Below are 13,876 nucleotides of genomic sequence, written 5' to 3' on the forward strand. Positions count from 1 at the left end.
ATTTTTAAGAAAAAACGGCTCTCTTCGTGTGATATTGATTAATTATATGAATCGATATAAATATATACATTTTCTGCCCCTATATCTTCAATTTTGTGATCATTCTAAATGCATTTTAACAGACTAAATCACGCAGTGAAAGAACACACTCTAAATGCGCGCGCACTAGTTTATTCTACTAGACTTCAAGGCACTCTTGTAGGAGTGTTTTGTTTGTTTTTTGGCAAAATACTGATAATGTCAAATCGCACATTGTTAAAACAACAATTACGATATTATCGCAGACGATATATATCGCACACCCCTACAACAGACAACTCAAATTGAAGAGCAAATGTTTTCTCATTCTTAAAGAGGTCATATGATGTTGCTAAAAAGAACATTATTTTGTGTATTTGGTGTAATGAAATGTGTTCCTATCGCTTGTAGTGGGTTTCTCTCAGTAGAGCGCGGGAAGTGAGATGGAAAACCTGGACTGGATAACATCCACTGATTGCAGTACTCTAAGCAGGGACGGGAAATCGCCGAGTCTGTTCCACTCAAAAGGGATTCCACACCGGCTTTTAGTCTGTGCGACACATTTATCTGGGCGGTTTGGCTTATTTGAAACATTTTTCTTCGTTGGAGAGAGACAAACTATAGGAACTGGTTAATTGTTATCTGAAATGAAAATTACTCGATAGCGGTTACTTGTTTATGGACTTAAGTGCAACAGCACTCTCGCTCAAGTGATGTTACTTCAACATCCATTCTTCCGCATGACACAGCTTGACGTTTGGCTTATTTGAAACATTTTTCATAGGCTATGTGGAGACCAAACATACATACAAACTGGCTAATTACTGTCTGAAATGTAAATTACTCGACACAAATTACTTGTTTACAGACTTAAGTACGACAACACTCGTGCTCATTAAACATCCATTCTTCCACGCAGATTACGCACGAGAGACCCCACCTCCTCTGCTCCGGTGTGCACAGCGTTGCTCTCATCCCAGTGGCCCCAGGAACCCGACACGATCTGTGATGAAATCAGTGTAACACAACCAGCTGTTCATATGTCATCTCGAATTTAGCCGACATCTGACATGTATGCTCATGTATCATCTCTTACTCAGGCACATCTGGTCACTTCGCAGCGCATCCGAGCAGCAGGGTGAAGGACAGCCGCTGCGCTCCCTCCGCCCTCAATCACCCTCCGCTATTGGCCAGCGCGGCTTCATTAGCTCACTCACTCAGCGCGCGGATGAGAGAGATTCACGCAGAACTTCGGGTTTATGGCTACGGGAGGGACCTGTTACTGAAGTCATGGGAACGCACGGCACATGCATGAGAGCGGTACATGTGAGCGGCTCCCCGGTTTAGTTGGGGACGCGGGAGAGAAGCGCAGTAATGATGGGACGCTTTGGGAAGAAGGGACGGTACTCCTGCTTTGGCTTCCTTGCGGTCCTGGTTCTCCTGCTGCCCTATGCGATGGCTAGAGGTAAGAGAACTTAACTGTTTACGCAAGCCTAACGATAGACTTTCCCCCCACATTTAGCCGTTTTGGAGAGTTCGTGGACTCTGAATCTTCGCTGTATGAATGAATACGAATGCACTGAGCGATGCTCAATAATGACAGTATATTAGGGTTTTCCCATGCAAGGCACGACTGTTCCACTATCAGTGGGGCTTTGCTATGAAGCATGTGTAGTAGGTGCTAATTCGCGTAAAACTACCTACACGCATGTAAAAGTAATGCGTTTCAATCCCGTCACTGTGCCAAACGCTTTAATAGGCAGAAGCGACAATAGATAGAAGCGAGTGCTAGTGCACAAAAACATTTGCGCGCGACGTATTTTGTAAATGTCTGCAAAAACATGAAATGCTCAGCAGTCTCCACTGGAAACCTTGTCATCAATTCAGTTTGCATGAAGCTTGTGTTTATTGGAGTGAGAATGTCAAGCGTGCGTGCCATGAGGTGCGCAGCGCAACAGGCACAAAAGGCGGCTTTCCATCAGATTCTGACGCTTGTTCTTCAGCCGTCGTGTTCTTGATTGAAAATCGCGTAACACTTTTAATTACAGAGTACACGTTATTTATTTATTATTGCTTAAATTACAAGCAGCTGCATAAAATACCTGTGAATTATGTGCGTACTTAAGTACGCCGTATTTTAAATGTACTTTTACTTTAAAATATTACAGATTTGGAAGTAAGAAGTCACTTTGAGCTTTAAGCATTAGTATTTATTTATTTAGTGATGTTATCATTATTTTAGTGTCATATGTGTCTATTTTGTGGTATTTTGTGTGAATAACACTGTGGTTCATGGGAATTTTACTAATCAGGTGACATTTTATCTCTTGTATTATTTTTTATTATTGTGGTTGACAGTACATTTTAAGTTATGAAGCAGATTTGAGTTGTTGAGGTAGGTTGGCATATTAGCATTAAACACACACACACACACACATTTGTTTTTGTGAATTGTGAGGACTTTCCATATACTTCTATTACTTTTATACTGAACAAACGATATTTTCTATCCCTTAACCCTAAACCTACCCCTTACAGAAAACATGTTTGCATTGTTACACTTTCAGATAAACATCAGACACACACACACACACATTTACAATTGCAGACTATAAAATATATCATAATGAAGAGATTCTGATAACAGCTGCCAGTTTTTTCTTTGCTGTATTTTGAACAGGATTGTTTTTACATTGTATGAACATTGTATTTGAAATTGTGACTGAAAATAACATGTTGGTGTCGTGTCCATAGATTTCCTTTTTAAATGATAAATTCTGCACTTTTATCAAAGATTAATGTTGCATGTAAGCGAAAGCAGAAGCAAGGCAGCAATTATCTTATGTTAAGAGTCATTGATGCTTAGCAAAGAGGTGGGCAGGGCACAGAGACTCTGAATACAATAACTATCATTAAGATGTTCAACCAAGATAGATTAATTGGATGTTTATAAACAAGTGTCCAATTAGAATTTTGTTAATTGCCAGTGTGTTTTATGTGTTTTACACTATTATGTGTGGTGTCTGAAATGTAAAGCATTTAAAAAGAAACCTGATGCTGTGGAGTGGGCAATTTGAGGTTGATGGTCTTGTTATCAGTCAGGAGTGCTGTTATTACCTGAGGCACCCCTAAGGGCCACTTTTGAGATCCGCTTTGTGTATCTGTTCATAGAGGCTGGCTAAGAGATTGTCTTAGCTGTTTTCTCTCGGGGTTTATTTCTGTGAAATGGTGATTTTAGTTCATCATCCATTAATATGCTGATTTGGGTGATTTATTAAGATAAGGGACACTTAAAGTGTTAAATCTTAAAGTTAAGTCTTCAATTATGAATCTGCATCAGATTTTGTTAATCGATTGATATAGAATGCTCTTTCTCACTATGCAATAAAAAGTCCTCTGATGTTTGCTGCTGCGCAACATCTGACCTCCTGATTCTATCGTCCCTTATTATAAACTATTTGCAAGTCTATTAGCAAATTAGCCCTCGGGATTTGATCCTCCTTCTTTCCTTAAACTATGGAAATCAGCTCAAACCGGCCTAACATTCATAATTAATGAGTTCTCCTCACCAGCAGAAGGTACCTTAAGAAGGTATTGCATAAGATATATCCGTTCCTCTCTGAGATATCGCTTTGTTGGTTCGTTGGGAGAATTCATTAATATGCAAATGAAACCGTGTCATTAAAATATCCAATCATCTGTCATGTTCACTTACACCGCCTCAAGCGCTGACATCATCTATTGTTTCACATCAGAAATGCTCTGCACCTGTCAGAAGGAAGTTGTTATTGAAAACCATAAACAAACCCAAACTATTACAGCGTTTGCCACATTGCCTGTGGTCAGAGCGTTAAATGTAATTTTCCTTTAATGTATTGTAGGTTTTGTTTTCATAAAGTTGATGTGAGACACAGAATGGAAATGTAGCCCTGGGCAGCAGTAGATGGAGATGTAACTGTGCCCGATTCAGTGATAGAGGCGCACATGATAATGAGCTCGAGTAGCTTTTGAAGTCTCCAGAGAGGTTCTCTGATGGCATGAGTTATGAATAAAGGCAGCGCATTCCATCTGAACATAAGCAATGTTTAATTTATCATTCGGTATCGTTAGACCTACTTTCACTCACAGTAGTCACTTTTTGACATCTACGCACGTATGAAGGAGAACCGTGATGTGAATCTGCAACATGGGACATGACTCAGTTTTTTTTTATGCATCAATATGACATAAGTATATTCATTAATAGAATATTAGACTACTCACAAGATGTCTGTTAACGTTGATGCATTGCAGTGTCCACAAGTATCTCGTACTGTAACCACAAGGCATACATTTCCCAGAATGCATCAGTGATGTCCCCAGAGAAATGTTTGGAGCCTGTCCATGTTGTGAGAACTTGTCATGAACCTGGTTGGTGGAGAGTATTTATGAGAGCGAGAGAGATGCAGGTCTGCTCATCCTCAGGGACCAGGAGCAGATCTGGATCAGAAGATGCTTGCTAGGATGATGGAATCCTCTTGTCATTTGCCATAGCTGTAACATGGAACGCCAGCCTTTGTGCTTTTCAGTAAAGGCTAAGAAGCTTTTTTTTGCTGTGCGGTGTTTATGCATATGTGCGAACAGGTGTTTATGTGTAATTTCCCTCAGAGGTTTGTGATTTGCTGTATAATCCGTATGTGCAGCATTCACCGCTAAAACCCAACAAAGGTCACGTTTAATCTTTCAAGCACTCATCAATTTGTCAAAAGGAGGGAGGATCTTTGTAAACGCATGCATTTTCAATAACAAGAGGGCAGCGGGGGTAGATCCTGGGGGAGGCTGAGTTTGGAGATTTTTGTGTTCGCTTGCATCATTTTCTTGTGAGTGCTTGGGGGTGGAATTAGATGTTGTATTTTTGGTGATGCTCATCCCAACACTCTATACTGTCAGACTATGCAGGTGTATCTAAATGCGGGTCCTTAAGCCAGAAGTTTTGGGTACATAAAGTACAGGGTCCAAAATGAACTCTTAATCAGTGCCAAATTTGATGTTGGCTGTTACATGGCTTATCCAATTGGAAGTTTGGTCTGCGTTGACAAAAGTGATGTGATTCAAATCAAACACTGTATAGAAAACCTAACTGACTGCTACATCTTGTGTCTTCTGACAGCTTTTACTTCAGCTGAACATTTTCCATCTGTTGTTTATCTCGCATGCCTAAAGATTTTCCTTCAGGACTCCATGTGGTGACACATATGTGGAATATTCCTCACATTAAGCCACTAAAATGGAAATATGAGGAGCAAAATAACAATGTATCTTCATGTTTTTAGGTCCATTGCAGTTTCACTGTTCTACAGAAACTGACTCATCTAGGGTGACACAGTGACCTGTGCTGCTTGTTGGTAGTATTGAAGGAAAAACTGCTAAATAATTCCATTATTTATGGACAAAAAAGGCCCTGGATACATACCAATAACATTATTTCCCTCTTGGGTTGTGGGAGGTTGATGGGCTAAAATAGCAAATTCACTGTGAAAGCATAAAACATGGCCATCTCAAAAACATTACATTGCCTTGCTGTTACATTTAGCCATGTGGATATTTGTAGAAAGTATTGCCACTCAGTTCTCCTGGCATGTGCCCACACTACAGTTCCTTCCCTGAGTGGCCTTGTTTTCCGTTTCTCCATCTTCATTTGTGTCTCCTCAGAGTGCTTTTGAGCGAGTGCTGAATTAAGAACCTTGGAGATTGCTGTCCTTCCTCCACTGACCCTGGGTTTCACCACAAAGGCATAACTCGCACCATTAACCGTGAACTCTCGAGTATGAGTGCTTTCCTTTCTCTTCTTCTGCCCTAACTCTATTTACCCTTTCAGCATGCACACAGACCTCTTCAGGTGCTCTAAATGTTCTGGACTATCCTCCATATTATCATTTCTCCTAGGTGCTCCTTACTTTCTCTTCCTGTAGTGGTTTTCTTATTTTTGTAGTTTTTTTTTTTCTTCTCGAAATAAAGAAGAACTGAACTCTCTTTTATGAGAAAGGAGGGGAAAAAAAGAAGAAAAAAAAGACTATAAATAAGTACAATATACATAGGCAGTAAATTAGGGGAAAGAAGTTTTCAGATGTCACTTTTTTATTATTTCTACACCACCCTGCATCATATGCCAAATCCTGATTATAAGGTTAGAACTATGGTCAGAGACAGAAGAAAATGCAAACATGATCTAGTTGTTTTCTGCTACGTCTGAGAATGTTTTAATATACAAACAGCGAAATAAAATTACAGATTTTGTGGAAAAAAAGGTTATTTAGTAATAAAATTGTGTTTTTTTTTAACTTTTTTTCTTTGACTTTAAATGGAGTATTGGAACATATATCTCCACTTAAATTAAATTAAATTATACATTTTGAATGCTTCTGACATTTCTTTTGACATTTGACTGCTTTTGTTATTGTGATCATTGCATTAAAGTTGATACATATAATTAGAAAAAATCTTGTTTTGTGTTTAAAAAATTGTACATGATGGTAAGTTTTTATGGAACTTTATGTACTCTGCATCATCTAATAATAATAACAACAACAATATATAGTATTTTTTTTATTAATACATTTAACTAATATATTTTGTTTATATAGCCCCATTGACCTGTTTGCCTTTAGAAAATTGAAAGTTAATGTTTGGCTTCAATCATTAAAGCATTCTGACCCAATCAGAATCTTGCTGATTCGTATTTTTACAGTTGGCAATGCAATAATGACAAATTAACAAGCACTCACACAAATGCACAAGCACACACAAATGCACAAGCACACAGTAATGGCTGTTTGATGGATAACATGAATCAACCTCTATGCAGTAATCACACAACTGTAAACTAGTTTAATGTATTCTCCCCTCATTACCCCACCGTGACAGTTGTCTGCTATTGGCCATTGTATTTGAAAAATGATCCGACAAGTTTCTTTGATGTAAATCGATACCGCTCCCAAATATGAATATTTCATGTTTTAATAATCAATTGCAACATTGACAGAGATGTAAGAGGTTGCCTGTAATAAAATATAATGCAATTTAATCTCAGTGGTTGCGATGGCTGCACTGTCATTGAGCAGTATTCTGATTGGCCCGTGGGCAGTATTGATCACTGAGACATGAGCAAGCAAAACTAGCTAGCAAGACAGTTGAACAAGCATGTCCTTTTTTCCCCATGCATGAATCTTATGCATTGTCTTTGAAATGCGAAACTGTGGTGTGACATTGCTGAAAGTACTGTGTAAAGAATACATCAGTTACTGTTTTTTTTTTTACAGTTGTAGATATTGTAGCTTGAACATGGAGTATATCCATTACTTTAATGCTCTAGAAATGGCCTTCATGATGGACAAGACCAGTTTAGACCAGAATTAATTTCCATGCCGATCCAGCCTGGTTAATAAATAATAAATGCAGGTTTATGCTGCCTAGACACTTTTTAATTCTGGTTAAATGCAGGTTATACACTTTTTATGCTGGTTAAATGCAGGTTTATGCTGTTTGAACATTTTGTATGCTGGCTAAATGCAGGTTTACTAGTTGGGGGTTGGTTTGTGCTGTTAGATGCTGCTTTATGTTGGTTTATAATGGTAAGATGCTGGTTAAAAGTTGGTTTATGCTGGTTAGATGTTGGGTTATGCATGCTTGTTTTGCCAGTCAGAAGCGCTGGTAAGATTAATTCCCTCAAACATTTCTCATCCTCATGTTAAACATTAATACACCCCTAAAAATATATGGTTCTGCTCATAAGAATCTACAAGATGTTTTTTTGTGATAGTTGTGTGCAAGATTAGTACTGAGCAGAGAATCTGCCCACTGTTTTTGAGAGAAAGCCTCCAGGTACTGTAAGTTCTTTGGTTTTTCCCAGTGTGCTCTGCATGTTTGAGCTCTCAACCGCACTGGCTCAGTGATGCTGAGGTCCAGCTTTGCTGCTCAGGACAACTAAGGCACTCATACACAACTATCATAAAAGGAGGCAACAGATGTCTTTTGGGATATGCTTAAATATCAGTTATGTAGATTATCCAGCACAGGAAAAACGCAATGCTAAATAATACAAAATATTTTGCAGATTCTGCCAGTCAAATGTTAACATATGAGCACAGCTGTACCATCATGATCTCATATTCTCACATACACTTGAATTTCTAGCCTTCAGAATTTCAGCAACTATAGCCTTGCTTTAAATAATGAGTGTGTCACTATACAATATGGTTCTATCTTCTTTCTCATTTCATACACATGTTCTTGAGGCCACTCATAGGATGTGCTCTGTGTTCCGTGAACAGCGGAGGAGAGCGGCATGTTCTTATGTGCATGTATTTTTCATTCTCTCACACACACGCACACATACACACGCACACATACACACACACACACACACACACACACACACACAGACAGACAGAGGCCGTGTACAGTGAAAGGCTCGCTGCGTCTGCATGTTGATGTATGGTCAGCAGTGTCGGTGTAAAAATCTACTGGAACTTCACGCTTCTGTGACTCACTGCTTGTAAAAGAGCCGGAGAGCCGCACAAACCAGGTGTTTTGTGAAAAACACTCACACTCACAGTGCAGAGCCAGCTAGAAACAGACAATTTCTTCTCTCGTACACGGTTTTTCCTCTCAATGAAAAGTAGTTAATTTTCTTTACAGCCCTTTTAACTTCAGTGTAGGTTTAAAGTATATTCTGCATTAGATTTCAGGTTGCCTCCCACTGTGGCATTGCAAATGTTTCTCAGAAGCACATTGTCTTCTCAAACTCATTTGAGTATAGTAGAGAAAAATGCTCTTTGCGCACAGCATTTTTTTCTCCTGTAGATGTTTGTTTGGAATTAAAATTTTCAGCAGGCTATCAAGAAATATCCTCTTGTGTTATATTTTCAGTCTGATTGAATCAGTTGATAGGTAGGCAGGGCACAAACTAGCTAATGTGGGATATATCTTAAACTAAGGAAATATGATATATTGGTACCATTTATGTATTTTGTTATGTACTTACCGACATTGGTGACTATTGGATAATAAATTGTGCATTCTCATTTTCCCATGTTTTTGCAGTTAGATTACCTTTGCCATCATCTAATGCCCAAAAGTTGTAAAGTTAGTCTTTAAAAACAATAATAATTTTTAATAATATTAAACATCAAATGTAATCTTTAGTAAATCTCACAATGAATATCAATGTTGTGGTCATTAGAATTTTTTTTAGAAAAAACATTGTACAATTTTTACATCAGCCAGTTACTTAAATAATATTAAAAATAAAGCTTGATTTTTATTTTAATGAAAATGTATTGATTTTTAATAACTAAATTGGTAAATAAATGTGCATAACGTTTGTATGTAAAATGATGTATCATTGACTTAACTGATGTGTTACTACTATCTTAGCTGCTTGCATTATCTTTTAGCTTATGCTAAAACATTAATTGTCTTGTTCTGTCAAGTTAAGACAACTGTATAAAGTTTTGTGTATTTTTATGACTTTGGAGTGAGTGGAATTTACTGTTGAAATTACACTGGATAGCTGTACACATGCATTTGTTGCTGACGCAAAGCAATCCACCCTTTTTGCTGAATTTTGTACCTGCTCACCAAACTTGCATAATCCCAGAACAGACATTTGAAGGGAACTGTGGGAAAGAAACAGAAACCATTCGCCTTATAAGAAGTCAGTGTACCATCAGAATGATTTTGAAACTGATATTTCAAGGTAAAAACCTTACATACAGTTGCTTTATGTGTCCCCATGCAGTCACATTTTGAGCATGTCATCCCACAGGTGGTTCTAGTATGAATGCATATGCTTCTGTGCCTCACTGTAGTCTTTCTTAATGTATTTTTTTAGGGTTGTATGCCGCCTCAGATGCATTTCTGTGCCATCCCCCCTCCCCCCAACCTGAGCTGTAGCACTTTAAACAGTTAGCACAACTTCCTGCAGTGCTGAGTCCCCTGAATGACCCGCACCTAAAGTGTGATTCAACAGGACTAAGTGGTTGACATCACATATACTTGTTCCTGCTCCTCACTGTTCCAGGTGATACTCTCTTCCTCTTTCATACCATACATACACACACTCACGATTTACATCTCTTTCTTTCTCTCAAGGTCTCACTTTCTGTCCTCCCATTGTTCCGTCTGTCTCCGCACACATATTATACTTTAATATCCCACTTTCTAAAACTTTCTGTTCTGTCTTCACGTTTCCCCTCTGTCCTGCCCTTTTTTCACACATTTCGGCTCTCTCTTACACACTTATGACCTGTAGGAGAGAAAACCCAAGCGGATAAAGAAAATCTTCATGGTCACACATTGAGGCGCCGAACGGCTGCAGTATGATAATCTGGCTTTAACAAATGAAAATGACGACCCTGAGACGGGGCGGCTCACTGTGGCCGATGCGCCAGAGGTCAATGCAGTCTTTTATTTTCCAATTAGCGAAAGAGAGGTGAGTCGCAGCCTGCCGGGGTCTCTCTCGTCGAGAAAATGTGCAGTCTCCAGCTATAGCTGTTCCTTCCGCTCCCTCATATAATTCCATTCCGTTCTGCGATTTACATGCAAATGAGAGCAAATTACTATTCATTCAGAAGTGAAATTGGGAATGTGCATGCTAATGCTAAGAGACCACCATCATAATCTTTGTTTCCCGTGTCACCTGACTGCGCACGCATTGACGGCATGTGAGTGTTTTCTGGCAATGCGAAGAAATTGAAAACCTTTAAAGGCCACTTTTTAACTCACAAAAATGCACTGCAACAGAAATGATAGAAATCAAAGGTACAGGATGACATTGAAAGAGGAAAAAAGCTACCACTTGACTCACTAATCATTACCCACAATTCCTCATCTCTCTCACCCTTTCTGCAACATCAGATAATGCAGCTTGAAAATGACACAAGTGATTGCAATCTCACCATCCATGAAACAACATGAATGCTGCCTAATCATGCTTCATATGTATAGTAAGTGTGCTATTCGTGTGCTTCAGATGTGTTGTATCTATTCATATAAGTGCTCCAAGGAATTTGCCAATGATTATTGTTTAGAGTGCATTTCTATAGCATCGTTTCAACAGTGCAAGGTCAAAGGTCATGCCCCATAAACTAATTAGCCTTCAGAAAGCTCTGGAGCCACACTGTGGATCTATACTTGGATGTATATTATCAAGGCAGACAAGGGAATGAAAAAGCCTTAGGAATTGTAACATTTACACAGTTCTGCCTTTTTACTTAGCCCTTGGCTTCTCTCTCTGTGTATTATTGTGTGTGTGTGTGTGTGTGTGTATATATATATATATATATATATATATATATATATATATATTTAACAAAATTTAATGTTCATTTAGCATTATTTCTGTCACCATTAATAATAATAATAACAATAATAATTATAACCTCTCTCTCTCTCTCTCTATGCCAGAAGTCTGCTCTTTGAGTGTTGTACCCAGGCTACCTGGCTGTATCACCGCAGTGCTCATCATGCATATTTTATAAGAGTTTTTACAACTGAGTGATGAGGTTGCCTTCCATGTCAAATAGCCATCGGTAGTAGCTCACTCTGTTCTGCGCAGCTGTCAGATTGGTAAGAGCTCTAAGTCGGTGTGCACGCAAGAGGGAGAGGGGGTTTCATCAGTAGCATGCTTCAAAGGAAACCGAATGCAGGAAGAGACGTTCGTGTTTAGTTTACTCTTTACATTTCTAAACAGCACACCTGCATCACCCGAGGCCACTGTGACCTTGGATGGTCTGTTAAAGGGGTCATATGATGCGATTTCAAGTTTTCCTTTCTCTTTGGAGTGTTACAAGCTGATTGTGCATAGATAAGATCCCTGAAGTTGCAAAGACTAAAGTCTCAAAACCAAAGAGATATTCATTATTTTATTATCAACAATTACTAGCATCATATAAATCTCAACTGTCAATAACGGACGCATTCAGCGGTTGCCATGGAGATCGTTTATCCTGCAGACATTAAAGGAGACAAAAGAAAAGCATTTAAACAGACACAGTTACATGAACACCCCGAATCTCTTTATGTTGATATGACATCTCAAGAAAAGAGGACAAACTTGATCTTCTATACAGAGAGGAACCTCATATGGAAAAGTGTTATTAGTAAATATTTCCACTACACTAAGAAGAAGGGAATCTGTAAAGGAAGTCAGATCTGCATTTTTGAATCAGCTGACCACTCCTCACATTTCCAAACCATCAATCTGTACAACAGTGGAACGGTCTTAATTCAAGGGAATGAAGCTAGTCTCCAAGATTTTGAAAAATCATTTCCCCTTTTAAAGCAGACAGTTGAGGAGGAAACAGTTTGCAGTGTTAAAGAGGAATCTGAAGATGAGAATGAAGTGCTGCCCTACTCTCCAGTCAGCACATCTCCGGCCCCATCTGATGAACCGATGACTGAGCAGGCCAAACACACTCACAGTTATCTCCAGTATCTTCCCCAGAAAATGGCTCTTCTAGAGATGGAGGTGTCAGAATTAAAGCAGCTAATCCTGAGCCGCCCAGATGAATTCACCATCAATAATCTCAAGGCTGAAATTAAGGATTTGCACAACATCAACATGAAACTTAAGGCTGAAATGTCAAAAATGAAAGAGGACTCAATACAAAGAGAAAGAAAGTTTGAGAAAAACATCCATGACTTAAAAGAAAAGCTGAAAGAACAGACTGCAATGTCTTTACAGCTTAAAAACAAGGAAAGCGAATCTCCCAAAGACAGCTGCACTGAGAGTAACCTGCGGCTCCATCATGAAGCGACATCACACAGCTCTGCACCTGCAGACTCAGTGAAGAAGCACAATCACACACCCCCGCCGTCACACAGCTCTGTACCTGCAGACTCAGTGAAGGAGCACACTCACACACCGCCGACATCACACAGGACACCAGCGACTCAGGCCTCTTTACTTCTTCTGATGGACTCCATTGGAAAGAACATTGAACCCAAGAAACTCTTCCCCAGACAGCGAGTTCTAGCGCTCCACTGCAGAAACACAGAACGCGTTCATGAACTGCTCACTAATGATGATCTCGGCAGCCCGCAGTGTATTATCATTCATACAGGTACGAATGACCTCCATAGATTAAATGAAGGTACAGCCAAGGCAATGCATGAGATGGCAGAGAAAGCCTCACAGACATTCCCCACTTCACGTGTACTGGTCTCCACCTTGCTCCCACGGCTCGACGTCCCACCCTCTGTGATCGATCAGATCAACGAAGAGGTCCGTCACTCCTGCTCCAGTCTGCCCAACGTGCACTGAGTCCATCACAGCTCTGTAAGACCATGGCACCTGTATGACTGGCTCCACCTGAATCAGGATGGAGTCAGGATTTTTGCCAAAGCTATCAAAGATGTTGCCCTTGGACGCTTCCCAACAACCAGCTATGAAGGAGCAAAAAGAAATGTGAGAATGCAGCCGTTCGAGCCATCTGGACCGTCATCTCGCTCAAGACCACCACGAGACCTTCACAGACAACCCAGGACTTCAGGATGGTCTCACAGACAGCAGGAGAGTCAGCTCTACACTGAAGGCCGATCCCAGCAGACACGCAGCTATGCCCAGGTACTGTCACAGCAGACGCCCTCTTCATCCGCTCAGGAACTACTTTCCATTAGTGATGTGGGAGAAATTAAACGACTGCTAAGCCTCCTCTACAACAAAATGCTCAACTAAAATCTACAATGATTGATCGCAACACAATGATTATTATCATTGTGATTATTTTTATTATCGATTGTTGTTATTGTTATTGTTATTACTATATTATTATTGTTATTATTTTAAGTCATTATTCACAATGATTTATTTTAATCA

At 39.5% G+C, this 13,876-nt stretch overlaps 1 protein-coding gene and 1 long non-coding RNA gene across 2 annotated transcripts in view; one reads left to right on the forward strand and one right to left on the reverse strand.

The window, feature by feature from the left end:
• Nucleotides 1-1,195, reverse strand: part of LOC107686908 (uncharacterized) — a 5,358-nt gene extending 4,163 nt beyond the window's left edge. The window contains exons 1-2 of the long non-coding RNA XR_001634079.1: nt 1,115-1,195; nt 959-1,021 (exon numbers count right to left, since the gene is read on the reverse strand). This is a non-coding gene — a long non-coding RNA (uncharacterized LOC107686908). The remainder of the gene's footprint in view (nt 1-958; nt 1,022-1,114) is intronic.
• Nucleotides 1,034-13,876, forward strand: part of LOC107686907 (netrin receptor UNC5D-like) — a 224,141-nt gene continuing 211,298 nt past the window's right edge. Inside the window, exon 1 of the mRNA XM_016484053.1 lies at nt 1,034-1,483. Within this exon, the coding sequence (XP_016339539.1) occupies nt 1,393-1,483 (91 nt within the window). The 5' untranslated portion in view covers nt 1,034-1,392. The remainder of the gene's footprint in view (nt 1,484-13,876) is intronic.

The sequence above is a fragment of the Sinocyclocheilus anshuiensis genome, unplaced genomic scaffold, assembly GCF_001515605.1.
Source record: "Sinocyclocheilus anshuiensis isolate Anshui unplaced genomic scaffold, SAMN03320099.WGS_v1.1 scaffold1545, whole genome shotgun sequence".
In the NCBI taxonomy this organism is placed as follows: domain Eukaryota; kingdom Metazoa; phylum Chordata; class Actinopteri; order Cypriniformes; family Cyprinidae; genus Sinocyclocheilus; species Sinocyclocheilus anshuiensis.